Source organism: Polyodon spathula, chromosome 24, assembly GCF_017654505.1.
Source record: "Polyodon spathula isolate WHYD16114869_AA chromosome 24, ASM1765450v1, whole genome shotgun sequence".
NCBI classification, from domain to species: Eukaryota; Metazoa; Chordata; class Actinopteri; order Acipenseriformes; family Polyodontidae; genus Polyodon; species Polyodon spathula.
In genome coordinates this window covers 18,355,914-18,383,460 of record NC_054557.1, presented here as the reverse complement: position 1 = coordinate 18,383,460, position 27,547 = coordinate 18,355,914, and the positions used below count along the sequence as shown (strand labels likewise).

Genomic DNA, 27,547 nt, shown 5'->3' with positions numbered 1-27,547 from the left:
CGGGCGATACTGTGCTTAAAACATTTATTGTTTTTATAAATAACATTTCTTATTTATTTATAAGCCTATTGTTAATTGATAAGATGTATTTTGTTTTTCTTCCCCAAACTTTAAACTGCTGCTGGTTCTCAGCTGTGTGCCTGATCAGGTTCTGGCTACTTAATCAATTATCAGATTAAATAACAAATATGTTTAATAATTACTGTGTCAATTGACAAATTTATGGACGAATTGTTGACCAATTCACGCACTGACAATCAAATTGACAAACTAACGTTACTCCATATATAACAATACGCTCAGATCCCCCCCGGGCCGCGCCTGCTGTTTCTCATCACACACCAGTTCCGGCCCTTCTCTCCTTCGCGGCCAAAGGTTTGCAATATAGTTATTCAGAACCGCAGCACTGAAAATGCTGTTTAATTCCAAAGGGAAGGTCAGTTTATATTGTAGAATGTTTTCGGCTTTTGCATTCAAAACTGGCTCCAGTTTGAAATACATGGTTGACAACTTGATATTTGAAATGCTCGCAAAAAGACACAAAAATATACTATCATGTGCAGAAAACACTTGACAGTATTTCAAGGTTAATTATTATTATTAGATTTATTTTTTAATTGAGCCACTTTACAGTATGAATCTATTTGTATTTTCTGCAAAATAAAAACCAGTCACACCCACGCTATCTATTTATCTAGAGTCAGTAGAAGCCATCTGGGGTTATGCAGGGAAATCTGAAGCCATCTTTAAATCTGGAAAGTTGTTGGGTTAAACACATAGTACATTATTACAGCCCCCAGGGCCCCTGCGGTGGTGACTGAGGCCCTGCGGTGGTGACAGAGGCCCTGCGGTGGTGACAGAGGCCCCTGCGGTGGTGACAGAGGCCCTGCGGTGGTGACAGAGGGCCCTGCGGTGGTGACAGGGCCCCTGCGGTGGTGACAGAGGCCCTGCGGTGGTGACAGAGGCCACAGGGTCCTATACTTTTCATACAGACTCTGGACCTTCATTACTGACTACTTTGCTACATGTTAAATAAAGCTTTCAAAGCCCTGCAACTTATAGCACACACAAGGATTCATAATGCAAGGGTAACGTTTTTTTCCTCATGAGTGGCAAGTCCCATCGAATAGCCTTTAAGGTTTCTCTCCTGTGTGAGTTCGCTGGTGTGAAACAAGGCTATTTGACTGAGTGAAACTCTTCCCACAGTCAGAGCAGCGATACGGTTTCTCTCCTGTGTGAGTTCGCTGGTGTGAAACAAGGCTATTTGACCAACTGAAACTCTTCCCACAGTCAGAGCAGTGATACGGTTTCTCTCCTGTGTGAGTTCGCTGGTGTGCTTTCAGGGATATTAAGTGACTGAAACTCGTCCCACAGTCAGAGCAGCGATAAGGTTTCTCTCCTGTGTGAGTTCGCTGGTGTGAAACAAGGCTATTTGACCAACTGAAACTCTTCCCACAGTCAGAGCAGCGATATGGTTTCTCTCCTGTGTGAGTTCGCTGGTGTGTTTTCAGGGCTACTGAGTGACTGAAACTCTTCCCACAGTCAGAGCAGCGATACGGTTTCTCTCCTGTGTGGGTTCGTTGGTGTGAAACAAGGTGTCCTGACCGACTGAAACTCTTCCCACAGTCAGAGCAGCGATATGGTTTCTCTCCTGTGTGAGTTCGCTGGTGTGCAACAAGGTGTCCTGACCGACTGAAACTCTTCCCACAGTCAGAGCAGTGATACGGTTTCTCTCCTGTGTGAGTTCGCTGGTGTGCTTTCAGGGATACCGAGTGACTGAAACTCTTCCCACAGTCAGAGCAGCAATATGGTTTCTCTCCTGTGTGAGTTCGCTGGTGTGCTTTCAGGGCTACTGTGTGACTGAAACTCTTCCCACAGTCAGAGCAGCAATATGGTTTCTCTCCTCTGTGAGTTCGCTGGTGTGAAACAAGGTTACTTGACTGACTGAAACTCTTCCCACAGTCAGAGCATCGATACGGTTTCTCTCCTGTGTGAGTTCGCTGGTGGAGAACAAGGCTATTTGACCAACTGAAACTCGTCCCACAGTCAGAGCATCGATACGGTTTCTCTCCTGTGTGAGATCGCTGGTGTGAAACAAGGTTATTTGACTGACTGAAACTCTTCCCACAATCAGAGCATCGATACGGTCTCTCTCCTGTGTGAGTTCGCTGGTGTGAAACAAGGTTATTTGACTGACTGAAACTCTTCCCACAGTCAGAGCAGCGATACGGTTTCTCTCCTGTGTGAGTTCGCTGGTGTGTTTTCAGGGCTACTGAGTGACTGAAACTCGTCCCACAGTCAGAGCAGCGATACGGTTTCTCTCCTGTGTGAGTTCGCTGGTGTGTTTTCAGGGCTACTGAGTGACTGAAACTCGTCCCACAGTCAGAGCAGCGATACGGTTTCTCTCCTGTGTGAGTTTGCTGGTGTGTTTTAAAATGCCCAAACTGGGTGAAACCTTTCCCACAGTCAGGATATTCTCCAGCACCCATCCTCGCTTTAGCTGCTGGACTGGAACCTGGAAAATATCAACAGGAAAGAAAGTAAGAGGCACTGCTTGTAGGTTTAGGGTATGCGGCTGGGTGCTGGAGTGGATTCAAGCAGGTGAGTTTCAGCTGTGAGGCTTGCACTGGGTTACACCAGCTTAAAAACACAAAGTTAAACACTGTGGAGATCATGCAATCTAGAATGACAATGTCACAGCTACTGGGAGTCACTCACCTGCTAGACTGCATTCTGAATGAGAGCGCCCGTCTTCCTTTCCACCACCTTGCGTGCTGTTGGGAGAGCCTTCCTCTCCAGCGCCTTGCTCTCTCACACAGATCCTCTCCAGCACCACGCTACACTCCCGCAGGCGTACAGGCTCCAGCTCAGGGATGTTTGGTTTCAAGTCCTCGGATTCTTCCTTCCCCGGTACCAGGAGATCAAACTCTACTTCAGGGGGCTCCCATTTAATAAGGACAGTTTCCAGCACCTCTTCTTGTTTCACAGGAAGGGGTTCTTCTGTCTGGGGGATCTCCAATTCATTGTGCTCAGCCTTAACCTCACAGACCTCTGGCTGGCTGCTGTCACATTGCATCTCACAGAGCTCCTGTTTAATGGGGAGGGAAGCCAGCCCAAAGGACTCCACTGTAAAGGGGAGAAGTTCAAGTTCAGGGACCTCCTCTTTAATCTGGACAGACTCCATCTCCACACTGTCCATGGCAGCGCACGGGACTCTGTTTAGCAGCTGCTGAAAAAGAAAAGCATTTATTTATTTAAAACACAGCGCTACTAAAGGCGAGTCTAGGGGCTGGCAAAATCTGGCTTGAATAGCAGGGCTGGTTTTACTATTGAAGGGTGTGGTGGAAGTTTATACTTCAAACTCCTGTAAGACAGAGACTCAGTAGAACAGACAAGATTGAGTAAATAGGTTTAATAGTTTGCAAACCCGAGAACACTCTCAACACACGCAGGCGTTAGGAAACCGAGCAATGTTCTGACTACACAGAACAAACTGTAAGTACTTATACTATTTCTTCTTCAATGCAGAAATGTATCTTAGCCAATTGTACTCTCCAGCCCAGCGTAATTCGGCTAGAAACATTAAAGTGGCCTATCAAATTATACAATAACACTGCATCATATAACTAATATCATAACTACTTATAATGAACTTCTCATGGCTTTAGCGAGCATGTCTTGTTCCTCCTGGCACCATGACCATCGCTGTCTTGTCACGTAGGCTTTCTTGCAGTTACTTTAAAGCATGACTATATATGGGCAATCTACCTTAGACCCTCTTAGCAATAACAGGATGTGTGGTGAAGGCTGAGAGAGGAAGAGAAACGTCTAGACTATGAAAGTTTATTCTTTAATTCTAAACTTGACACTAAAACTTCAAACTTCTTATTGCATTGGTATGATCCCATTTTAAAATCACACAGGCTAAGCAAACACATGAACAAACAGCTCAGAGGTTAGTACAGAAATTGCATGAAAATGTAATTTTCCCACCTCAAAGGGACACTGCATTTCTTACAGTGAGTTTGTAATACCACAGGATTTATCTGTTGAAAAGGTTTACACAATATATCCACACATTATTCATTGTGGATTTATTTTCTGCAAGATGTTCTAACATTCGCGTTTATAATACAATATGCAATAGCACAGATTTGATCTGTCTAACCTGTAGAGTCCGGTTTCGGCGAAGTATCCACACGACAAAATAAAAACAGAAAATAAAGCGGCTGCACATGTCTGTATCCCCTCGAAACGAGTCAAGAAAATCTTTCTGAAGCGCCGGCGGTCGCCAATAGCATTTAGACATAACGGCCGCTTTTCAGACCGAGTGCGTTTTATAAAGGTAAATTATTACAAATCACACATTTATAAAATATTTCATTTTCTGGCCGCAACTCGGCCAAAAACAACAACAACAAAAAAAAAAGTACAATTAATCACAACAGGTAAAAAGGAATCGCTTAATTACGATATGTTTTGTATTATTATTTTCAGTTAATGCAACATGTTGTGTACGGTACACTCAACACACGCTCTCACTCACATAAAAAAAAATAATTTACCACAGTTTTGCTCGTGAAGCTTTAATAGGTCGTTTAAAGAACAATAAAGTGACGAAAATAAATGAAATTAAGACTTTATTTATGAAATCTAGTTGAAAACATTGCTGCGGGTTACCTTTCCGCTCGGTGAGGGTCGGGTGTAGAGGCCGCTAGAGGCCGCTAGAGGGCGCAAAATAACTCAAAATCACAATTCTACCAGATTTCTCACTCTTGACCTTTGTTATATTAATACAATAAGGGGGGGGTGCGGCAACTAAAATGATCACGTTATTTACAACAAATATAGCAAAACAAAACAGAGCTGCAACTTCAGTCCACGCCACATCATATGTGACTTACACCCAACCCCTAAACGCACCGTTAACCCGGACTGCCACTATCTGCTACTCTTATTTCCACCGGTTCTTTTGCGCCCTCTAGCGGCTTCCAGCGGCTACTCCACCCGACGCTCGCCGCCCTGACAGAAAGTTAACACGCAGCAGCGTTTCAACCCACGACTCAAAGACATTCAGCATTTCCGAATTTCACTCTGTGTTTCTAAATACATTGTTGCAGCTACAAATTCACCAGAGGAACAACGAGCGCCTCGTAAAATACAGTCATATTCACACACACACATTTATACATATATATATATATATATATATAGTTTTGCTTGACAAATTTTCATTTAAACACAAAATGTGTACTTACTTTTTTTTTTTTTTTTTTTATCGTTCACGCCTTGCAAAAGCATTTAAAAACATAAATAAATAAACACCTTTTTATTTTGTATTATTATTATTATTTATTTATTTATTTATTTTTTAATTTACGATGGGTTATGACTGTTTTTTTTTATTATTATTATTTATTCATTTTTAATCTGAAGCTGTTTGGAGGGAAAAACATTTAATCACGACCTTATGTCTGCGAAAAACGGCAGGGCAGCCTCTCTTTGAAACGTCACTGAAGCTCCCCTCGCTGCCCGGGTCACATGACAGGGTTGCAATCCGCCGCGGTAGTGATGTCGTTACGGCGGCGCGGTATTGCCAGTGGCTGCGCGGTGTGTTTATTGTTAGCGAAAGTGAAACCGCCCACGTTCGAAGGGCGTAATGTCGGAGTGCAGTATGAGGAGCCCGCGGTTTCCTTGTGTGGTGTATTTCAAGGTGTTGCGGTTCTTGCTTTGTCTCGTCCGTGTTGGTCCGCCGCTATAAAGAGCCCCCCCCCCCAGTCTTGGCCGCGCATGAAGCCCTTTCTGTGGAACACGACCCCGGTCTGCCTCTGCTGCAAAGGAAGGCGCGCATATGGTATTGCTGCCCGCATCTATCTGGGATTCTTTGTATGGGTGTCAAGTAAGATTAAAGATTATGAAGTCTGACTCGTGTGTAGAGAGGAGAAAAAAAACTTATGGAACAAACATATATTTAAATATATTGACAAATGTAATGTAGTATATTACAAAATGTATTATGCAATATATGCCAATATATTTAAATATAGTTTTGTTCCATATGGGAGATAGAGAGATAGATAGATAGATAATTGTTATAATGTACACAAACAGACATAGCGTTATGTACATATTCACATGTTATTGTTATTATTATTATTATTGTTGTTGTTTGATACAGGTCCCAAACAGAGATGTCTAAAATCAATTCAAATGACAGACCTGAAGATCCTTCTCAGCTCGGGGTGTCCATTAAACAGGAAATCACGTGTGCAGGAAGTGACACGGAGCAGGAGCCGGCGAAGTCTCCACGTGCCAGCGCCAGTCCCAGGAGTAAGTGTAACTCAAGGGGTTGACTGGTCCCTGATCGCCCCCGGATCCCAGATCAAAAGAGGCACCATGGGGGGAAAAAGAAACTATTTAAAAAAGAGCTATATCCACAGAGAACAAGCCCAATAAAAACACACTGTTACATGAGCTGAGTGACAGCTGCATTGGTGCCTTAGGGCTGGAAAACAGAAACACAATCCTGCAATCCCTTTCCTTAATTAAAGATCCTCTGCGTGTACCAATGAACCTCTGATTGCATTAACAACAACAACAACAACAACAACAACATCTTTATTATCCATCATAATATCTTAACAACATCCCAGCTCGGCCACTGACTCCCTGACCCTGAGCAAGTCACTGAACCTCCTTGTGCTGCGTCTTTGGGGTGAGGCGTTGTTGTGAGTGACTCTGCAGCTGATGCATAGCTCACACGCCCTAGTCTCGTATCTTGTAGGGTCCACTATGAAAGGTGCTATATAATAATAATAATACCTTCCCATCCCTATTTCCCCTTCTGTAGGGGTGTATCAGCTCACTATCTGCGGTGTCTGTGGGAAGACTTTCTCTCTTCCGTGGAACTTCACGGCGCACCAGCGCGTCCACACGGGAGAGAAGCCCTACAGCTGCCGGCTCTGTGGCCGCCGCTTCAGCCAGCTGAGCAACCAGCGCTCCCACGAGAGGACTCACCGGGACCCGGGGCCGGGCCGGGCCGTGGCGCTGCTGAGGATCCCGCCTCGGCCCCCATCGCAGCAGCACCGCGACCCAGCCGTGTACCCCTGCCAGGAGTGTGGGCGCCGCTTCGTGGGCTTCGGGAGGGTGCCGGGGCACCAGTGCGTCACAAAGGAGTGAGTGAGCCAGGGGTGCCAATCCCTCAGCATAGCAGTCTGCCTGTCTGTGTCTGTCTGTCTGTCTATCTATCTGTCTATTTCTCTCTCTGTCTCTCTCTCTCTCTGTCTGTCTGTCTTGAGATTTCAGATTGAGAATTCAAGTGCATGCGCACGGCTCTCTGTCCAAGTAGAATCTGGATCCAGCAGGATACCCATCAATCAATCTGTAGAAATACATGCTGTTCAGTGTTTCTTCTCAGACAGAGTCAGGAGGCAGTCCCCTGTGAACAGGACTCCCCTAAAGAGACGCCTGCCAGACCTAAATCTGGGGGTCCCCCCTCCCAGTACGCAGCGGACCCCTCAGAGTTGGGGGCAGTCGTCGTCAAACAGGAGGAGGAGGAGGAAGAGGAGGAGGCAGGGGACGGCGAGGTGGAGGGGAGAGAGGAGGGATCCAGTCACAGCCAGACCTGTAGTACCCAGACTGACCAGAGAGGGAGCCCTGTGCCCCGCCTAGCCAGCGCGACAGGTGCACACAGCTGGAGTGAAACTTTATTCTGTTGACTTGAAGTTTGGGTCAGGTGCATGTGTTTGAAAACAAACAGTGGAGGTATTTATATATGGAAAATGGACGGATGGGATTAGGCTCCCAATGCACAGCAGTCCCATCCTCTTTTATTCTTAATATATATATATATATATAATTTGGCAGACGCCTTCTTTAATCAAAGCGACTTGCAGGTGTTACAGGGCAGTACAGGGTTACAATGCAAGCTTCATATTTATAATACCGCCATGGCCTAGCTATGAGCACATGGAGGTCGTGTCCTCGCTTTTTGTTTTTTTGCATCATCAGTGCTGACGCTCGTGTATAAATTCTGGTAAAGTATAAAAGACTCCTTCGTTGTCGGTATGCAGCGTGACGCGGATCTGGAGGCTGAACAGCAAGTACCAAACTGATATAAACACTGCAGCCAGTGTAAAGAACGGCAGCTCTGATTACAGTGTAGTTTACAGTAAGTGCAAATAATAATAATAATGTTAGAACACAATACGAACGGATGAAACAAGTTAGGGTCTCAGCGAGTTATATCTACAGTGACATGTTAGCAGTGCATGGATAGTGCATCAGCTGAGGAACCAGTGCATAGTGCGAGGGGCAGAGCAACCAATCTAGAAGCGCATATTATATATATATAAAAGCACACTAGTATGTCTTTTTCTTTATTTGTTTATTTTTTTCAGCTGCCTCTGCGTCTCCCAAGCCCTTTGTTTGCCCCGATTGCGGGAAGACTTTCTCTCTCCCATGGAACTTCACGGCGCACCAGCGCGTCCACACGGGAGAGAAGCCCTACAGCTGCCGGCTCTGCGGCCGCCGCTTCAGCCAGATGAGCAACCAGCGCTCCCACGAGAGGACTCACCGGGACCCGGGGCCGGGCCGGGCCGTGGCGCTGCTGAGGATCCCGTCGGGGCCCCCAGCCTCTTTCCCGTGCCAGCACTGCGGACAGATCTTCGTGGGGTTCGGGGGCGTGCCGGGGCACCGCTGTGCCGGTGGCGAGGAGACATTTCCCCATGATTCGCTTCCAGGGGAAATATAGCCCAGAGAGTTAATGCCAAGTTAGAAAGTCGCGCTGGAGACCTGCTGCTGCTGCACCCTGTGCTGGGGTTCAGAACTCCCCTCAATGAAGTTTCTAACCCTGCTCAAACTCCTGGCTCCTGATCATTGCAATATTAATAATAATAGACTTCATTGAGGGGAGCTCTGAACCCCAGGACTGGGTGCAGCAGCAGCAGGGCTAGTGTGAGTTTCTAACCCTGCTCAAACTCCTGACTCCTGATCAGTGCAATATTAATAATAATAGACTTCATTGAGGGGAGCTCTGAAGCCCAGGACTGGGTGCAGCAGCAGCAGCAGGGCTAGTGTGAGTTTCTAACCCTGCTCAAACACCTGGGAGGTAAATCTGTTTCAAATGATATTGTGACCCACTACTGTGTTGTTATTATTATTATTATTATTATTATTATTATTATTATTATTATTGTGTTTTTTTATGGATCTCATTTAAGGAGATATTTTCTTTTGTGTTTAATCAAGGTTTAAAACCTGCTTTCTTTTCTGTACGATGTACTTGTGATATAAACAGCTCGAGTTTTGTGTTTTTTTTAAAACATGGTTACGAAACCGATTCGAATGCGTGTGCAGTTTGAGTGAAGCTACACTGACAAACACGCTCGAGTCGATCAGCGGGTCGAAAAAGGCTTTCTTTGGAAAAACAAACGGAAATAAACCCACACACACACACACACACGGGCGGTGCGTATAGAGGCTAAGCCTCCTCCAAATAAGGTTTAAAATAACCCTTTGGGAATGTTCTTGACAAACACTGGTTATATACATATATATATATATATATATATATATATATATATATATATATATATATATATATATATATCTCATGTTTCTACTGCGCAACTGCTAGGGAAGCTGGGATATCAAAATCAACATCTTATACTGAGATTAAGGATTTAGTTGCATTTCAATGTTATGGAGGAGGCAATGCTTGGCTGGTTTAACGTCAATTCTTCCTGCCGCTCTGAGCCCCCCCACCCCATACCGCTGCAGGAGGCAGCCGACGAAAACTCGTTTTCGCTCATTCCCTTGCCTGGAAAATTCAATTCTCAATTTCAACATGTATTCTAACTGCTGTTATCTATACGAACAGCTTGATCTGAATCTGATTTTACAGAACTTGTGGCATAATATTTTCGTAGCATCTGTTTTATCGCACCATCGTGTGGTGAGAATTTGTAACTGCATGTGACGCTACAGTCCGAATACTTCCTTCGACTGTTTGCGCAAACGCCACCTTTCCGAACACTGCGGTGCTAGATTGCGAATGCTTCCGAAGTTTTTTCATTATATTTTTCCAGCCCTTCGCTCTATTTTCAGTGAAAGCGGGGTCTCTTGAACTTCTGAAAAAGTGTCTGCAAGGAAGGCAGTAAACTGCATCTCCCTGCTTTCTGTACTCTAAATATGAAAATGTATTTTAATATTCTGATGAAAATGAATGGTTTTGCTGACCAAAGACAGTTTTCAGATGCACAGGTAAACAAGGCTGTGGTGGTCCTATTGCAGTATCACCTGGGTTGCATTTCATTGTAATTCGAGGTGACAGTACTCGGCTGGATTAACGTCCATTCTTTCACGGATCTGAGCCCTGTATACATATTCAAAAGTTTGCAGTAAGAGTGCAGTTATGTATTTATTTATTTCAATATAGTTTATGAAATACGTATAATGCCCCTTGATTGCATAAGTACGTGTTTAGAAGCTTATAGTCCGTATTAATGACGTATTTGAATGGGCGTGAAGTGATGGGAACGGTGTCTGCAGTGTGTGTAGGTACTGCTGCAGCACAGGTTAGTGGATTTAAGGGTTTTAAAACTTGTTATCCTTGCTGCGGCTCTTATGTGCTTAAATGGGCAGGACACGGTTTAAAGTACAAGCTAGTGCTCTGTTAAACTTCACTTGTTTGGCCACATATTGGAAACAAAAAACAAACAATGTCATGTAGAGGGAGAGAGAGCTCACACGAGTTGTTTCGAGGTTTGTTTTCGTGCTATGCATTATACAAGCTCTCAAAATGACGCCGGGGAATGAATCCGGTTCACAGCTTTTATTTGGGTCCGTCAGCCCGACTATTTTTCAGACTCAACACAATGAATGAAACGTTGTACTCAATGCTAAAAAAAATAATAATAAAAATAATTATATATATATAAAATGTGTATGTATCTTACTGTACAACACATGCATGGGGAAAAGTGTGGAATACCAGCCTCCCCAAACAAAAGACTGACGCACCGCCTTTGCATGCATGCATGCATACCCCAAGCACACGCACACGCACACGCACACGCATGTATTACAAGGAGCCGCACGGCTGCGCGACATAAACCTGTGACGTGACGAGAAGCCCCTGCAGTGACGTATTAAACGCGGATGTGAGTTTTTCTTGTTTTGTTTTGGGTGTTTCTTTCAAAGGGAGCAAAATCAACAAGAAACATCAAAGAAGAAAAAGCAGCGTGTTTAAATGCACCAGCTGACCTTAGAAAAATGAAGAAGTGAGTTCCTTTCAGTTTGGTTGTTTTGCTCGGGAGTGGCAATGAGCTACAGGTGTACTAAACAACACAGTGTCGCTTTGTGTAGTACAGTGGGAGTTTTCTCCAAGTCCACTGTGTTTGTTGTGTTTGTGGGGTCCAGTAACGTGTCTTGTTGCGTGTTTTCTCGGGGTTTTGTTTAGTGTGTGTGGGCTGTGTTGTTGTGTGCTGATCCTGACTCGACAATATGAATTCACAGCTATCCCAAACCGCACTGAGATACCGGGACACCCTGCACACAGCTCCAAACTAAAACTGAAAATCTTCACCTAATTCAAAAATAACTCGATACAGTCAACAAACTTCCTTAATAACGAAACTAATCTCTTTAAAAACATGTTATGAAGGCATCGTCTGCTGTACGCCGCACACATTTGTAAATGAATTATTATTTTTTTTAATTTAAAACGCACTCTGTGAAATTCGGAAATGCTGAATGTCTTTGAGTCGTGGGTTGAAACGCTGCTGCGTGTTAACTTTCTGTCAGGGCGGCGAGCGTCGGGTGGAGTAGCCGCTGGAAGCCGCTAGAGGGCGCAAAAGAACCGGTGGAAATAAGAGTAGCAGATAGTGGCAGTCCGGGTTAACGGTGCGTTTAGGGGTTGGGTGTAAGTCACATATGATGTGGCGTGGACTGAAGTTGCAGCTCTGTTTTGTTTTGCTATATTTGTTGTAAATAACGTGATCATTTTAGTTGCCGCATCCCCCCCTTATTGTATTAATATAGCAAAGGTCAAGAGTGAGAAATCTGGTAGAATTGTGATTTTGAGTTATTTTGCGCCCTCTAGCGGCCTCTAGCGGCCTCTACACCCGACCCTCACCGAGCGGAAAGGTAACCCGCAGCAATGTTTTCAACTAGATTTCATAAATAAAGTCTTAATTTCATTTATTTTCGTCACTTTATTGTTCTTTAAACGACCTATTAAAGCTTCACGAGCAAAACTGTGGTAAATTATTTTTTTTTATGTGAGTGAGAGCGTGTGTTGAGTGTACCGTACACAACATGTTGCATTAACTGAAAATAATAATACAAAACATATCGTAATTAAGCGATTCCTTTTTACCTGTTGTGATTAATTGTACTTTTTTTTTTGTTGTTGTTGTTTTTTTTTTTTTTTTTTTGAAAATGAATTATTTTATAAATGTGTGATTTGTAATAATTTACCTTTATAAAACGCACTCGGTCTGAAAAGCGGCCGTTATGTCTAAATGCTATTGGCGACCGCCGGCGCTTCAGAAAGATTTTCTTGACTCGTTTCGAGGGGATACAGACATGTGCAGCCGCTTTATTTTCTGTTTTTATTTTGTCGTGTGGATACTTCGCCGAAACCGGACTCTACAGGTTAGACAGATCAAATCTGTGCTATTGCATATTGTATTATAAACGCGAATGTTAGAACATCTTGCAGAAAATAAATCCACAATGAATAATGTGTGGATATATTGTGTAAACCTTTTCAACAGATAAATCCTGTGGTATTACAAACTCACTGTAAGAAATTCAGTGTCCCTTTGAGGTGGGAAAATTACATTTTCATGCAATTTCTGTACTAACCTCTGAGCTGTTTGTTCATGTGTTTGCTTAGCCTGTGTGACTTAAAAAGGGATCATACCAATGCAATAAGAAGTTTGAAGTTTTAGTGTCAAGTTTAGAATTAAAGAATAAACTTTCATAGTCTAGACGTTTCTCTTCCTCTCTCAGCCTTCACCACACATCCTGTTATTGCTAAGAGGGTCTAAGGTAGATTGCCCATATATAGTCGTGCTTTAAAGTAACTGCAAGAAAGCCTACGTGACAAGACAGCGATGGTCATGGTGCCAGGAGGAACAAGACATGCTCGCTAAAGCCATGAGAAGTTCATTATAAGTAGTTATGATATTAGTTATATGATGTGGTGTTATTGTATAATTTGATAGGCCACTTTAATGTTTCTAGCCGAATTACGCTGGGCTGGAGAGTACAATTGACTAAGATACATTTCTGCATTGAAGAAGAAATAGTATAAGTACTTACAGTTTGTTCTGTGTAGTCAGAACATTGCTCGGTTTCCTAACGCCTGCGTGTGTTGAGAGTGTTCTCGGGTTTGCAAACTATTAAACCTATTTACTCAATCTTGTCTGTTCTACTGAGTCTCTGTCTTACAGGAGTTTGAAGTATAAACTTCCACCACACCCTTCAATAGTAAAACCAGCCCTGCTATTCAAGCCAGATTTTGCCAGCCCCTAGACTCGCCTTTAGTAGCGCTGTGTTTTAAATAAATAAATGCTTTTCTTTTTCAGCAGCTGCTAAACAGAGTCCCGTGTGCTGCCATGGACAGTGTGGAGATGGAGTCTGTCCAGATTAAAGAGGAGGTCCCTGAACTTGAACTTCTCCCCTTTACAGTGGAGTTCTTTGGGCTGGCTTCCCTCCCCATTAAACAGGAGCTCTGTGAGATGCAATGTGACAGCAGCCAGCCAGAGGTCTGTGAGGTTAAGGCTGAGCACAATGAATTGGAGATCCCCCAGACAGAAGAACCCCTTCCTGTGAAACAAGAAGAGGTGCTGGAAACTGTCCTTATTAAATGGGAGCCCCCTGAAGTAGAGTTTGATCTCCTGGAACCGGGGAAGGAAGAATCCGAGGACTTGAAACCAAACATCCCTGAGCTGGAGCCTGTACGCCTGCGGGAGTGTAGCGTGGTGCTGGAGAGGATCTGCGTGAGAGAGCAAGGCGCTGGAGAGGAAGGCTCTCCCAACAGCACGCAAGGTGGTGGAAAGGAAGACGGGCGCTCTCATTCAGAATGCAGGCTAGCAGGTGAGTGACTCCCAGTAGCTGTGACATTGTCATTCTAGATTGCATGATCTCTACAGTGTTTAACTTTGTGTTTTTAAGATGGTGTAACCCAGTGCAAGCCTCACAGCTGAAACTCACCTGCTTGAATCCACTCCAGCACCCAGCCACATGCCATACAAGCAGTGCCTCTTACTTTCTTTCCTGTTGATATTTTCCAGGTTCCAGTCCAGCAGCTAAAGCGAGGACGGGCGCTGGAGAATTTCCTGACTGTGGGAAAGGTCATGCCCAGTTTGGGCATTTTAAAACACACCAGCAAACTCACACAGGAGAGAAACCGTATCGCTGCTCTGACTGCGGGAAGAGTTTCAGACATTCAGGAACCTTGAAAGCACACCAGCGCATTCACGATAAACCGTATCGCTGCTCTGACTGTGGGAAGTGTTTCAGTAGGGTAGACCACCTTGAAACACACCAGCGAACTCACACAGGAGAGAAACCGTATCGCTGCTCTGACTGTGGGAAGAGTTTCAGTCGGCTACACCACTTTCAAATACACCAGCGAATTCACACAGGAGAGAAACCGTACCGCTGCACTACATGCAGAAAGTGTTTCAATAACCCAGGATCCCTGAAAGTACACCAGCGAACGCACACAGGAGAGAAACCGTACCGCTGCTCTGACTGTGGGAAAAGTTTCAGTAATTTAGGAAGCCTGAAAGTACACCAGCGATTTCACACAGGAGAGAAACCGTATCGCTGCTCGAACTGTGGGAAGAGTTTCAGTCACTCAGGAGACATGAAAAAACACCAGCGAACTCACACAGGAGAGAAACCGTATTGCTGCTCTGACTGTGGGAAGAGTTTCAGTAGAACGGGTGGCCTTGTTTCACACCAGCAAATTCACAAGAAATTGTCATAACCCTGTAGATGTTTAGTTTAGATTTAAAGTTATTCTTCCACACATTGCAATTGCTGTATGAACACAATGCTACCAAGACTTCGCTGCCTCAGTGTTTTGTCTGCATTGACCAGTCCTGTATATAATCACAGAAGGGTTGTGTCCACTGTCTCCCAGTGCAGGAGTCAGGATGTGTTGCAGTGGGGCTGACGCTGTGTTCAGCTCGGCTTTAGATTGACGTGTTTCCAGCTGCTTTGACTTGGAAACTGCTCTGCGGCTACCTGCTGTAAATAAATAAATAAAACCTGCCCAAGCCTTGCAGCGCCTGTTAAAACTGTACAGCTTGTGCATGTGGCAGCTAAAGCGCCCCCTAGCAGTCAAGGACTGGTTTGAATAACAGACTTCATTGAGGGGAGCTCTGAGCCCCAGGACTGGGTGCAGCAGCAGCAGCAGCAGGGCTAGTGTGAGTTTCTAACCCTGCTCAAACTCCTGGCTCCTGATCATTGCAATATTAATAATACTAGACTTCATTGAGGGGAGCTCTGAGGCCCAGGACTGGGTGCAGCAGCAGCAGGGCTAGTGTGAGTTTCTAACCCTGCTCAAACTCCTGCCTCCTGATCATTGCAATATTAATAATAATAATACTAGACTTCATTGAGGGGAGCTCTGAACCCCAGGACTGGGTGCAGCAGCAGCAGGGCTAGTGTGAGTTTCTAACCCTGCTCAAACTCCTGGCTCCTGATCATTGCAATATTAATAATAATAGACTTCATTGAGGGGAGCTCTGAACCCCAGGACTGGGTGCAGCAGCAGCAGGGCTAGTGTGAGTTTCTAACCCTGCTCAAACTCCTGGCTCCTGATCATTGCAATATTAATAATAATAGACTTCATTGAGGGGAGCTCTGAACCCCAGGACTGGGTGCAGCAGCAGCAGCAGCAGGGCTAGTGTGAGTTTCTAACCCTGCTCAAACTCCTGGCTCCCAGGGGGGGATACAGAGCAGGGAGGTAAATCTGTTTCAGACGATATTGTAACCCACTACTGTCTGATTATTAATGCTATCCATGCGTGAACATGCAATCATCCACACAAATACATTTACAAAAGTCGATGTGATCGGATATCAGACAGCTTGAGGACCGTTTCTGTGGGTTTTTAAAAAAACATGTCTGCGAAACCGATTCGAATAAGTGTTCAGTTTGAGATGAAGCTGCTCTGACAAAGACACACGAGTCGATCAGCTCATCTAAAAAGCCTTTCAAAAAAATATATGTATAAAAAAACAGACTTAAGAAAAGTGGATAAACTAAAAAGAGATGATCTTCTAGATTATAAAAACAGAGATAAAAAGGTCAAGAGTCCCATTAGTAATGACTGACTCTAAACTTCTGCCTAATATTTCTAAGATAGTTGGGAAACACTTGCTGATTCTACATAATTCAGAAAAATTGAAAAAAGTATTTCTTAAGGCCCCAGTTGTAGCTTCTCTTTTGAATGCTAATTTAGGTGATATTTTAGTTCACAGTAAACATAAAAGAATAATTGACAGACAGGATCTACAAACACTTGCACTAGTACATGTAAAGTGTGTAAATACATGGACAAAAGAAAAAATTTAATTAAACACAAGAACAGCACATATCCACTGAATACTAATATCTACTGTAAAAATAGCAATGCTGTTTATGGAATAGCCTGTGAAAATGTGATGAAATAAAATATGTTGGAGAGACTGGTACAACTTTATATAAAATAATTCAGAACCACCTTTCATTAATTAGAAATAAAAAAATGAATGAACCGATAGTACAGCACCTGAGCAGTCAATGACTCGACATGAATGATGCAGAGTTTGTGGTATTAGAGCAGCTAAAATTAGACAAGGCGACATATAGAATGCCATCAAACACCTATAAATATCTCCAATGTTTTGATTCAAACACAGGCTCCCTTGAGAAAGGTATGCACAACATATCGATACTTTGGGCAGCTGGCTCTCTGAGCTAAAATATATATAATGTGTGTTGATATGGTAAATAAATAGCATTAAACTCACCATTTCAGTGAAAGTCCGGATGCTGGGAAGCATCTTTCTGCAGTTGCAGCTGTAACGGGCAGGGTACAGGAGTCCCGGCTCGTGATCTTTACAGACCTTCATGAGTTCTGACAAACGCATCGCGCTGTCCGATTCCCCGAGCGTTAAAAACGGACTCATCGTGACGTACAAATAAATCACGCTGCAGAGAAATGCTCGATTCAGCTTCACATGCGTTTCCTATTTGGCATATTACATTTTCAGGGTTTCAGTTTAACATAAAATAGCATTATTTTAAACATGGGTGTTTTTTTCCACTAATCGTGGCACTGCAGCTTGACTCGAACATGTGCCGGTCCTTAACTGCACGCTCTGGGGTAACGCGTGCAAACCGAGTCGGTCACGGCACACCATAAGGAAATCTGTTCAGTTTGTGAGTGTCAGTGACAGAAAGGGCAAACTGTGGTGGGAAAATTACAATGTTGCTGCTGCTCTGATTGTTCAGGGTTTCCATGCTCAGGTTTAAATGCTATTACGGGTTATAAGATTTAGGTATAATATAATAATAATGTATTATGTACTGGTAGTTGTCTTTGACCATGCTTCCTCTTTCTTGCTGCAGGGCAAGCGGCCCCTATAAGGGATGGAAATATACTGACTGCTGGCTACAAACAGGAAGTTCTCTTTATTTAGCAACCACAAGCTGAATCACAGAAATGTCACCGGCTTAGGCAGAATAGGTATTGTTGCATGTGATGATCTAATCTTCCAAGCTGTTGCTATCTGCGAATACTGAATTAAGCTTCTGCGCTTGGCTCGCAATAACTAGGTTAAAGGTATATATTATGCTTACTGGCTCTGTGTAGTGAGAACACTGCTCGGTTTCCTAACACCTGTGTGTGTTGAGATTGTTCTCGGGTTTGCAAACCGTTAAAAACTTATTTACTCAATCTTGTTTGTTCCACTGAGTCTCTGTCTTACAGGAGTTTGAAGTACAAACTTCCATCACACAAACACCATGCATTGATAAGCAGAAATCAATATTTTTGGAGAGGATTAAGTTCTTGGAGGGGCCGGTGCTCACTCGAGCCGAGAGGTGGGGCTTCGACGGCTCAGTCGGACGCTGTGTGTGAGCAGAGAGGAGACACGACATCGATTATTGTTATGAGAAATAAAAATGTGATTGGCGACTGCCAGTGCTTCAGAAAGATTTTCTTGACTAGTTTTGATCCTGTACAGCCGCTTTGATTTTCTATTTTTATTTTGTCCTGTAGATGCGCTGTAGTCTGCCGCTCCGTCCTTCGAAAGCCTTTTCCCAGAAAAATAATGAAAATGACAATAAAAATAAAAATAAAAACCTTTCATCCAGCATTCTTCAAACCAAACTCTACAGGTGAGACTGATAGAGACTGTGTTATAAACCTACTACAAGAAACTCTGTCCCTTCAATAGTAAAACCAGCCCTGCTAATCAGGACAGATTTTGTCGACCCCTAGACTCGCCTTTAGTAGCGCTGTATTTAAATAAATGTGTTTCTTTTTTAGCAGCACGCAAGGAGGTGGAAAGGAAGACGGGCGCTCCCATTCAGAATACATTCTAATAGGGGAGTGACTCCCAGTAGCTGTGACATTGTCATTCTTGATTGCATGATCTCCACAGTGCGTTTAACTTTGTGTTTTTAAGCTGGTGTAACCCAGTGCAAGCCTCACTGCTGAAATTCACCTGCTTGAGTCCACTCCAGCACCCAGCCGCATACCCTAAACCTACAAGCAGTGCCTCTTACTTTCTTTCCTGTTGATATTTTCCAGGTTCCAGTCCAGCAGCTAAAGCGAGGACGGGCACTGGAGAATATCCTGACTATAAGAAAGGTTTCACCCAGTTTGGGCATTTTAAAACACACCAGAGAACTCACACAGGAGAGAAACTGTATCCCTGCTCTGACTGTTGGAAGGGGTTCAGTAGAAAGGACGGCCTTATTTCACACCAGCAAATTCACAAGAAATTGTCATAACCCTGTAGATGTTTAGTTTAGATTTAAAGTTATTCTTCCACACATTGCAATTGCTGTATGAACACAATGCTACCAAGACTTCGCTGCCTCAGTGTTTTGTCTGCATTGACCAGTCCTGTATATAATCACAGAAGGGTTGTGTCCACTGTCTCCCAGTGCAGGAGTCAGGATGTGTTGCAGTGGGGCTGACGCTGTGTTCAGCTCGGCTTTAGATTGACGTATTTCCAGCTGCTTTGACTTGGAAACTGCTCTGCGGCGAATGCATACGCTCAGCAGGTCTAATATAGAAAACGATACTGGCAGCTCCCCTGTAATACTTCCCTGAACTTTGTGATCACATGTCTATTCAATGCCAGACCATGTGGAACACACCTGAAACACTGTTTTCAAACACACAGGTACTGCATGACTTGCTTCTTAAGTCACACAAACCCTTTTTTGTTTTTGCAGTTGTCAATCACGCATTACACCATTCACAACTAGAAAGACAGCAAAGGTCAAAATAGCAGTAGTATGGTCCACGAGTCAATCTACATTAACAGCTGCTGTGTTTGATCATGTCTGGTGCTCTGTTTGTGAACAATGAATTAAAAACACACCAAAGAAAATTGCACTGAGTGGGTTATTTAATAAATCACAAAAAAAAAATACAGTTAAGAATAAAACATGTTGGAAAGGAAATAATCATTAAAATCATAGTAAAGATGGATCAGCCTTTCACCTTCACAATCAAAGAGCATTCTGTGCAGCCGTCCTTATCCAAGCACTTTACAAAAACACCATGGAGACTGAACTGCCCCACCTGGGTTAGTGCAGGGCAGGCTTGAGACTCAGAGACTGAACTGCTCCCTCCTCCCTCACCAAGAGAAAGGCTGCTCCCTCCAGTCCAGGGCAAGACTGAACTGCTCCCTCCCTCAAAGTTTACAGCAGATTTGAAGCAGGCAAACTGATTTCACATGCTGGCCCAGCTGCTTTGTGGCTTGTTCAGTTTTTGAAGCTGGTAAAACAACATGGGCTGATAATTCAAGCAACTGCAGCGGGGTTACAATCTGTTCCAGTCAAATGAACCACAAAAAAAAAAAAAAAAAAAAAAAAAAATGACACATTGAAAACTGTGACATTTTAAAATCTAGCATGAAATACTACTGTGCTACTCTTATGGCTTCCGGAAGCAGACTTTTGCGATATCGTTTTGCTGTTTCTAGGTGATGCAAAGCTGGTGGCCAAAGCAGAAAGCCCCCTAATTCCACCACAGACACACAGTCAAAATTCAGCACGTCGATGCCTTTTATTACAAAAACATTTTCATTATTATTATGTTTTAAAACAGTAATATTTTTCCAGCAAGCAGGAATTAAAATGCAATTCCACAGATGCTAAATCATTATCCTCTTCCTAATTAACAATTTCCCACCAACTTCCAATGAATGAATCAAGACTTCGTGAATCAGACACATTAAAATCCAGAGTCCCCATTAAAACAATAAAAAAACAAACAATGAAATTAATAAATATAATTAAATACAACTGGGGGTTGCATTGTCAAGGCTCTCGTGTGGCGCTGGGGCGAGGAAAGGAAAGCGGGAGATACAGATAAGCTTCCAGAACACACCCCCCCAAATCAGCACTAATCTCAGATGCCCAAGGAAACATCTGGTCAGGGGTGTGGGGCTCGGGTCCTGGAGGGGTCGCAGTGTCTCTCTCTCCTCTTCCCCACCCCCAGCTCTATGACTTCACTGGTCTAATTTCTGGGTTAACTTATTGTACAAATTCAAAGCACCTCTCCCAGGCCCCACTGCTTTAGCGTTAAAACTGCACAGCTTGTGCAATTGGAAGCTGCAGCGCCCCCTAGCAGTCAAGAGCTGGTCTGACTTACAGAGCCTGCCCTCGGGACTGGTGTACAACGAGTGTCCTGAAACTCTGAGCCACGCCTTGGTTTTGAAAGATTTAAAACATTTCATTTAAAAAAAAAAAAAAAAAACACACAAATAAAATATTTAAAATGATTTGTTACGACCCCCCCCCAACACTCAATTACTAGCGGGGGGGGGGGTCAAATCCTGATTTTCAATTCCATCAATTCCCGCACAGCGCTGATCAAAATCCCAATTCTGCAGCATTCTGTTAAAACAGAGACTCTAAACAGCGGCAGCACATTCCCTTCAGTACATCAGTCGATTAAAATTTAATCAGACAACGATCACCACGACCCTGAAACAGAATTTCAAATTACTCAAAATAAAAAAAGGGATTTTAAAAAAGGAATTTTAATTTTGGGGGTGGGGGGGGGGTGGGGGGGGAAGGACCCCCCCCGTTTTTTGTTGCAATTATCTGGCGGGGGCGCTGTCTGCCGCCACCGCGGAGGAGGCGCTGTGGGTCCTCTTGTGAGCCTTCAGGTTCCCTTCCCTGCTGAAGCTCTTGCCGCACTCTGCGCAGGTATGCCTCCCCCCGGAGTGCGCCCTCTGCTGGTGGGCGGCGAGCTGCTCGGGCTTGCCAAAGCTCTCGTCGCAGTCCGCGCAGGGGTGAGCCTTCCTCTCCCGGTGCAGCCGCTGGTGCGTCTTCAGCAGCGCCGGTGTGGCGAAGCTCTTCCCACACTCCTGGCACACGGAGGGGGCCGGATCCTTCCCCTTCTCCTTGCCCTTGGCCGGCCGGCCCCTGCGACCGCTCTTGGGCTCGGAGGCGTCTTCGGAATTATCAGGATGATCGTCATCTCCTCCTCCTCCTTCACCGTCGTTCTGCTCCCCTTCAGGGGCGGGGATGGGGGCCGGCTGTTTCTTGGCGCGTTTGGGAGTTTTGCTCCCTCCCCCTCCTGCCTTGCTTTTCCCCTCCTCCTCCTCCTCCTCGTCCTCCTCCTCGCTCTCCCTGCTCGTCTTGGGCGGCCTGCCTCTCTTTTTCTTGGGGTTGGCGTTGCTGGCGGCGTTTCCATTACACCTGCTCTGCCCGGCGTGCTTCTCCTGGTGCACGATCAAGTCCACCTCGCTTTCAAACAGAGCCTCGCACTTCCCGCACCTGTGGGTCTTCTCCGCCTCGCTCTCCCCTCCTTGGTGGCTCTGCCGGTGAGCCCGGAGCAGCGCCGGGGTCCTGCAGCTGTGGCCGCAGTCGGGGCAGATGCAGGGCTTCTCACGGCAGACGGAGCGGCGGTGAGCCGTGACCTCGGAGAAGGTGCGAAAGCTCTGCTGGCAGCAGGCGCACTTGAAGGGCTTGTCCTCCTTGGTGTGGCTGCCCTGGTGCTGGGTGAGCTCCTGCGAGGAGGGGAAGGTGCGCTCGCACACGTAGCAGGTGAACAGCGTGTCGCCGCTCTGCAGCTGCTGCTTGTACTCCTCACGGTGGCTCTTCTTCATGTGCCGCTCCTTCGCCTTCGAGTTGCAGAAGGTGATGAAGCACTGGTAGCACTGCAGGTTCTCATGGAGGTCTGAGAGCGAGGGGGAGAGAGAGAAAAACATAGACATGTTTCACTATTAATAATAATAATAATAATAATAATAATCACTTTTATTAAATGTTTGCAAATCTACTTCGAACGTTTAATTTTTATTTTATTTTTAATCCGCCCCCCCCCCAGCTCTTTTTGATATTAATCCAGTCCACAGTGAAATGGGACAGTATTAAAGCAGTCTTATTGCATCCCTGCAGCTGGCCAGCTGTTCCAGGGCGTGGCCAAAGCAGACCCACTCATGACCTCCTGTTAAACCTGGAGCAGTGGAATCGCCCTCCAGGACCGGGACTGGACACCTCGTCAGCCCACTCTGGACCAGCGTCTGGTGATGCTCATCGCCCCCCACCCCGTACTCACAGGGCCGCGAGATGGCAGACGGCTGAGCCACCTCTCTGACCTCGCTGGCCGGCGCTGGGCTCTCCATCACAATCACCCTGTTCACTCCATCAGGCAGCAGCAGTGCCTCCTTCTCCTGCTTCAGACTCACACACACCTCCTTCACAGAGCCAGAATCCATCCTCTACAGGGGGAAGAGAGAGACGCAAAAAATAAACACAGCAACTCCTCCTGCTTCAGACTCACACACACCTCCTTCACAGAGCCAGAATCCATCCTCTACAGGGGGAAGAGAGAGACGCAAAAAATAAACACAGCAACTCCTCCTGCTTCAGACTCACACACACCTCCTTCACAGAGCCAGAATCCATCCTCTACAGGGGGAAGAGAGAGACGCAAAAAATAAACACAGCAACTCCTCCTGCTTCAGACTCACACACACTTCCTTCACAGAGCCAGAATCCATCCTCTACAGGGGAGCCAGCGAATGTAAACACAGTAAACCCAGAGATGGGATTACAGACAAATGCAAGCTAACCCGTCTGCAGGAGGCTGGGGGCGTGCGATACCAAGCCTGGTGAAGATCGAGGCGAACATCAAGGCGGCTGGAGCGTGACAGACAGAGATGGAAATCCGGCTCATACTGCGCAGCAGTGTCATCCAGTCCAGGTTTTACTACCAGCTTGATCAGCCCCCAGTGTGTCTAGGGAACAAGCTCAGGTGTGTCGGACTATACTCACGGTGAAACCAGGAACGGATCACACTGCTTTGCAATGGGAGTCTTACTAACACCCCTGCTGTAAACCAGCACACACACACTTGCTTAAGAGAAAAAACCCTGAAAATTAAAAAGGTTTAAATAAACACACTTCTCCTGGTGACTGTCACTTTTCAAATATGTTTAAAGGTGTAAGAGACACAGTGGCGGTTCCTTCCCGTTCACGACTTTCACTGGTTTGTTTTGAATTGGTATACTTTGAGCACCCATCCATCCATACACAAATAAAGTGCGTGTTTGTGTTCCTAATAATCAAACTTCACTCGCACTGGAACACAAATACATCAGCTTAATTCGCTGTTAACACAAAGTTTATTACACATTTAAAATCTAACATGGGTAAAGAGACACATCAAACCACCTGCAATCCACCCTCTCCTTCCTGGTAATAAACTAATAAATAAACCAAGCAATAAATAAATAAATGCATGTAGCGTTCAACACTAATGTGCCCAGTCAAAAATTAATAATAATAATAATAGGACATGTTCACAACACAAAAACCTAGACCACACTGTTAGACAAAATCCTGACTAAATAAATTTCAAACTTCACAAAACCACCAAGTAACACAAACAGTGTGACGTCTGCCTTTTTGCATAATGCAGATCAACCATCGCTCTCACTTTATTATTAGCAAATAATAATAATAATAATAACAACAACAACACAACCCACTGCCTGCACCACTGGGGCAGAGCGCCAATTAATATCCGAGCAACATTAACCAGCTCGATAACCCTTATTAAATAACAATAATGATAATATTAATACGCAGTGGGACTTCGTCACGAAACGTCTCAATATTTTGGTAAACGCACGCCGTGATGATTTCCATACCTCGCCCCTCTGAGCGCAGCCTCCCCTTCCCCTCCACACACAAAACCGAGCCCGAAAGAAAACGAGCTTCCTCACGACGCACCGACCCGAACCGAAACCAACTGAAACCAACTTAACACACCCCCGGACCCGCAAGCACTGTGCGAGTGCGCATCAACACAACCCGGACCCGCAAGCACTGCGCATCAACACAACCCGGACCCGCAAGCACTGCGCATCAACACAACCCGGACCCGCAAGCACTGCGCATCAACACAACCCGGACCCGCAAGCACTGTGCATCAACACAACCCGGACCCGCAAGCACTGTGCATCAACACAACCCGGACCCGCAAGCACTGCGCATCAACACAACCCGGACCCGCAAGCACTGTGCATCAACACAACCCGGACCCGCAAGCACTGTGCATCAACACAACCCGGACCCGCAAGCACTGCGCATCAACACAACCCGGACCCGCAAGCACTGCGCATCAACACAACCCGGACCCGCAAGCACTGCGCATCAACACAACCCGGACCCGCAAGCACTGTGCATCAACACAACCCGGACCCGCAAGCACTGTGCATCAACACAACCCGGACCCGCAAGCACTGTGCATCAACACAACCCGGACCCGCAAGCACTGTGCATCAACACAACCCGGACCCGCAAGCACTGTGCATCAACACAACCCGGACCCGCAAGCACTGTGCGAGTGCGCATCAACACAACCCGGACCCGCAAGCACTGCGCATCAACACAACCCGGACCCGCAAGCACTGTGCATCAACACAACCCGGACCCGCAAGCACTGTGCATCAACACAACCCGGACCCGCAAGCACTGTGCGAGTGTGCATCAACACAACCACAAGACAACAAAAACACAAGACAACACAACCCCGCGCCCGCGTTTCCACAGCGAGTGAAACCAAACCAGACCGCGCAGGCCTCGGCCGAGGGGGCGCCACAAGCACGGCGTGGCTGCCCCCCCTCCCCCCCTCCCCCCTCCCTCCCAGAGAGAGATTTTATTTTCGGTGTGGCGGCTCCCTGGCTCCGCGAAGGTGGGGTGGGGGGTGGGGGCTGGGGTGCTGACCCGCACGAGGCTGGCCCGGCCCGGTCGAGTCCGGGCAGGGCGGGCAGCCCGGCGGCCTCACAGAGTACGCGAATCCGCCGCCCGGGCCTCCCGAAACCACAAACAATGCGAGCCGCTTCCAAACCCCGGCAAACCGGCCCCCCGGCCAGCCTGCGCCTCTCACACGCTACCTTTCACCAGCCGCACCGACTTCACTCGTCAGCTTTGTGTTTTTTTTTTTTTTTTTTTAACAGAAACACACAAATAAAAAGAAAGCGCTCCGCGCCGCCTCTCACCTTCTCCTTCAGCGTCTCTGCGACTGACGCACTGACGCACTGACGCGCTGACGACACGGCGAGCACGCACACCCCCGTCACGTGACGCGGGCCCGCCCTCGCCTATTAACCCGCTGCGTGCCGCCGCCCTCCCTCTCCGGTTAATGCTAATGTCATCGCAGCTGTGATTGTGTTATTGCAGCTGTGATTGTGTTATTGCAGCTGTGATTGTGTTATTGGAGCTGTGATTGTATTGTTGCAGCTGTGATTGTGTTATTGCAGCTGTGATTGTATTGTTGCAGCTGTGATTGTGTTATTGCAGCTGTGATTGTGTTGTTGTAGCTGTGATTGTGTCATCGCAGCTGTGATTGTGTTATTGCAGCTGTGATTGTGTCATTCGCAGCTGTGATTGTGTTATTGCAGCTGTGATTGTGTTGATTGTTATCGCAGCTGTGATGTGTGTTATTGGAGCTGTGATTGTGTTATTGTAGCTGTGATTGTGTTATTGCAGCTGTGATTGTGTTATTGCAGCTGTGATTGTGTTATTGCAGCTGTGATTAACCCCAACTGTTAACAGCGTCACCCTACAAGTAGCGGCGCCACTAACGACACAATAACCGTCGACACTACATAACAATACCGTCGAGTAGACGTCGCCTCCGCTCGCATAGCGGCGACTAACAACGTCGACTAACCTAACAAACAACTAACACAGTAGCGTCGACACACACTAACACAATACCGGTCGCGCGTCGACGTCCACTAACAATCACCTAACATAGTGCGTCGACACTAACACAACAACGCGACACTAACACAATAACATCTGACACTAACACATAGCGTACGTGCGCACAATAACGTTACGTCCCGCACCGACTACACAGATAACGTCGACACTGTGTTGCAGAGCTGTGAGTTGTGATTGTTTTATTGCAGCTGTGATTGTGTTATTGCAGCTGTGATTGTGTTATTGCAGCTGTGATTGTGTTATTGCAGCTGTGATTGTGTTATTGCAGCTGTGATTGTGTCATCGCAGCTTGAGTATTATTTCTGCAGCTGTGATTGTGTTATTGTAGCTGTGATTGTGTCATCGCGCTGTGATTGACAGCTGTGCAGCTGTTGTGTTATTGTAGCTGTGATTGTGTCATCGCAGCTGTGATTGTGTTATTGTGAGCTGTGATTGTGTTATCGCAGCTGTGATTGTGTTATTGGAGCTGTGATTGTGTCATCTGCAGCTGTGATTGTGTTATTGCAGTGTGATTGTAGCTGTGATTGTGTTATTGCAGCTGTGATTGTGTTATTGCAGCTGTGATTGTGTTATCGCAGCTGTGATTGTGTTATTGCAGCTGTGATTGTGTTATTGCAGCTGTGATTGTGTTATTGCAGCTGTGATTGTGTCATCGCAGCTGTGATTGTGTTATTGCAGCTGTGATTGTGTTATTGCAGCTGTGATTGTGTTATTGTAGCTGTGATTGTGTTGTTGCAGCTGTGATTGTGTTATTGCAGCTGTGATTGTGATTGTGCTGTGATTGTGTTATTGCAGCTGTGATTGTGTTATTGTAGCTGTGATTGTGTTATTGCAGCTGTGTGTTTATTGCAGCTGTGATTGTGTTATTGCAGCTGTGATTGTGTTATTGGAGCTGTGATTGTGTTATTGCAGCTGTGATTGTGTTATTGGAGCTGTGATTGTGTTATTGCAGCTGTGATTGTGTTGCAGCTGTGATGATGGGAGCGATGCTTGTGTTATTATGGGAGCGATGCTTGTATTATGGGAGCGATGCTTGTATTATGGGAG

At 45.6% G+C, this 27,547-nt stretch overlaps 3 protein-coding genes across 6 annotated transcripts; 2 read left to right on the top strand and 1 right to left on the bottom strand.

The window, feature by feature from the left end:
• Positions 1-1,044: 1,044 nt before the first annotated feature.
• On the bottom strand, positions 1,045-25,808 carry LOC121298990 (zinc finger protein 883-like). 2 transcript variants are annotated; one of them, XM_041226409.1, is made up of 4 exons: positions 25,771-25,808; positions 22,821-22,983; positions 21,420-22,439; positions 1,055-2,434 (listed from the first exon to the last, which is right to left on the bottom strand). In XM_041226409.1, the coding sequence occupies exons 2-4, from the start codon at positions 22,978-22,980 to the stop codon at positions 1,134-1,136; spliced, it is 2,481 nt and encodes an 826-aa protein (XP_041082343.1). In that variant the 5' UTR covers positions 22,981-22,983; positions 25,771-25,808; the 3' UTR covers positions 1,055-1,133. The 2 variants fall into 2 exon arrangements, with proteins under 2 accessions (XP_041082344.1, XP_041082343.1); XM_041226410.1 differs by lacking the exons at positions 21,420-22,439; positions 22,821-22,983; positions 25,771-25,808 and adding exons at positions 2,719-3,229; positions 4,681-5,189 and having other exon boundaries at positions 1,045-2,515.
• On the top strand, positions 5,436-8,851 carry LOC121298998 (zinc finger protein 660-like). Its single transcript, XM_041226424.1, has 5 exons — positions 5,436-5,854; positions 6,179-6,330; positions 6,851-7,175; positions 7,418-7,683; positions 8,400-8,851. Exons 2-5 carry the CDS (start codon positions 6,192-6,194, stop codon positions 8,750-8,752), a joined length of 1,083 nt encoding a protein of 360 aa, XP_041082358.1. The 5' UTR covers positions 5,436-5,854; positions 6,179-6,191; the 3' UTR covers positions 8,753-8,851.
• LOC121298997 (zinc finger protein 664-like) lies at positions 10,923-15,437 on the top strand. 3 transcript variants are annotated; one of them, XM_041226421.1, is made up of 3 exons: positions 10,923-11,282; positions 13,599-14,106; positions 14,304-15,437. In XM_041226421.1, exons 2-3 carry the CDS (start codon positions 13,626-13,628, stop codon positions 15,002-15,004), a joined length of 1,182 nt encoding a protein of 393 aa, XP_041082355.1. In that variant the 5' UTR covers positions 10,923-11,282; positions 13,599-13,625; the 3' UTR covers positions 15,005-15,437. The 3 variants fall into 3 exon arrangements, with proteins under 3 accessions (XP_041082355.1, XP_041082354.1, XP_041082357.1); XM_041226420.1 differs by having other exon boundaries at positions 13,596-14,106; XM_041226423.1 differs by lacking the exon at positions 10,923-11,282 and adding an exon at positions 11,788-12,147 and having other exon boundaries at positions 13,596-14,106.
• Positions 25,809-27,547: the final 1,739 nt, after the last annotated feature.

Bases quoted from the DNA above. Each gene is read 5' to 3' on its own strand.
- LOC121298998 (XM_041226424.1), top strand. From the start codon at position 6,192: ATGTCTAAAATCAATTCAAATGACAGACCTGAAGATCCTTCTCAGCTC. The intron at 6,331-6,850 runs GTAAGTGTAACT...CCCCTTCTGTAG, and splicing joins TGCCAGCGCCAGTCCCAGGA to GGGTGTATCAGCTCACTATC. The intron at 7,684-8,399 runs GTGCACACAGCT...TATTTTTTTCAG, and splicing joins CCGCCTAGCCAGCGCGACAG to CTGCCTCTGCGTCTCCCAAG.
- LOC121298990 (XM_041226409.1), bottom strand. From the start codon at position 22,980: ATGGATTCTGGCTCTGTGAAGGAGGTGTGTGTGAGTCTGAAGCAGGAG. The intron at 22,440-22,820 runs GTGAGTACGGGG...CCTCGCTCTCAG, and splicing joins GTCTGCCATCTCGCGGCCCT to ACCTCCATGAGAACCTGCAG. The intron at 2,435-21,419 runs AGGCTCACAAGA...AGTTTGGGCATT, and splicing joins CAGCAGGGAAGGGAACCTGA to TTAAAACACACCAGCAAACT.
- LOC121298997 (XM_041226421.1), top strand. From the start codon at position 13,626: ATGGACAGTGTGGAGATGGAGTCTGTCCAGATTAAAGAGGAGGTCCCT. The intron at 14,107-14,303 runs GTGAGTGACTCC...GATATTTTCCAG, and splicing joins TTCAGAATGCAGGCTAGCAG to GTTCCAGTCCAGCAGCTAAA.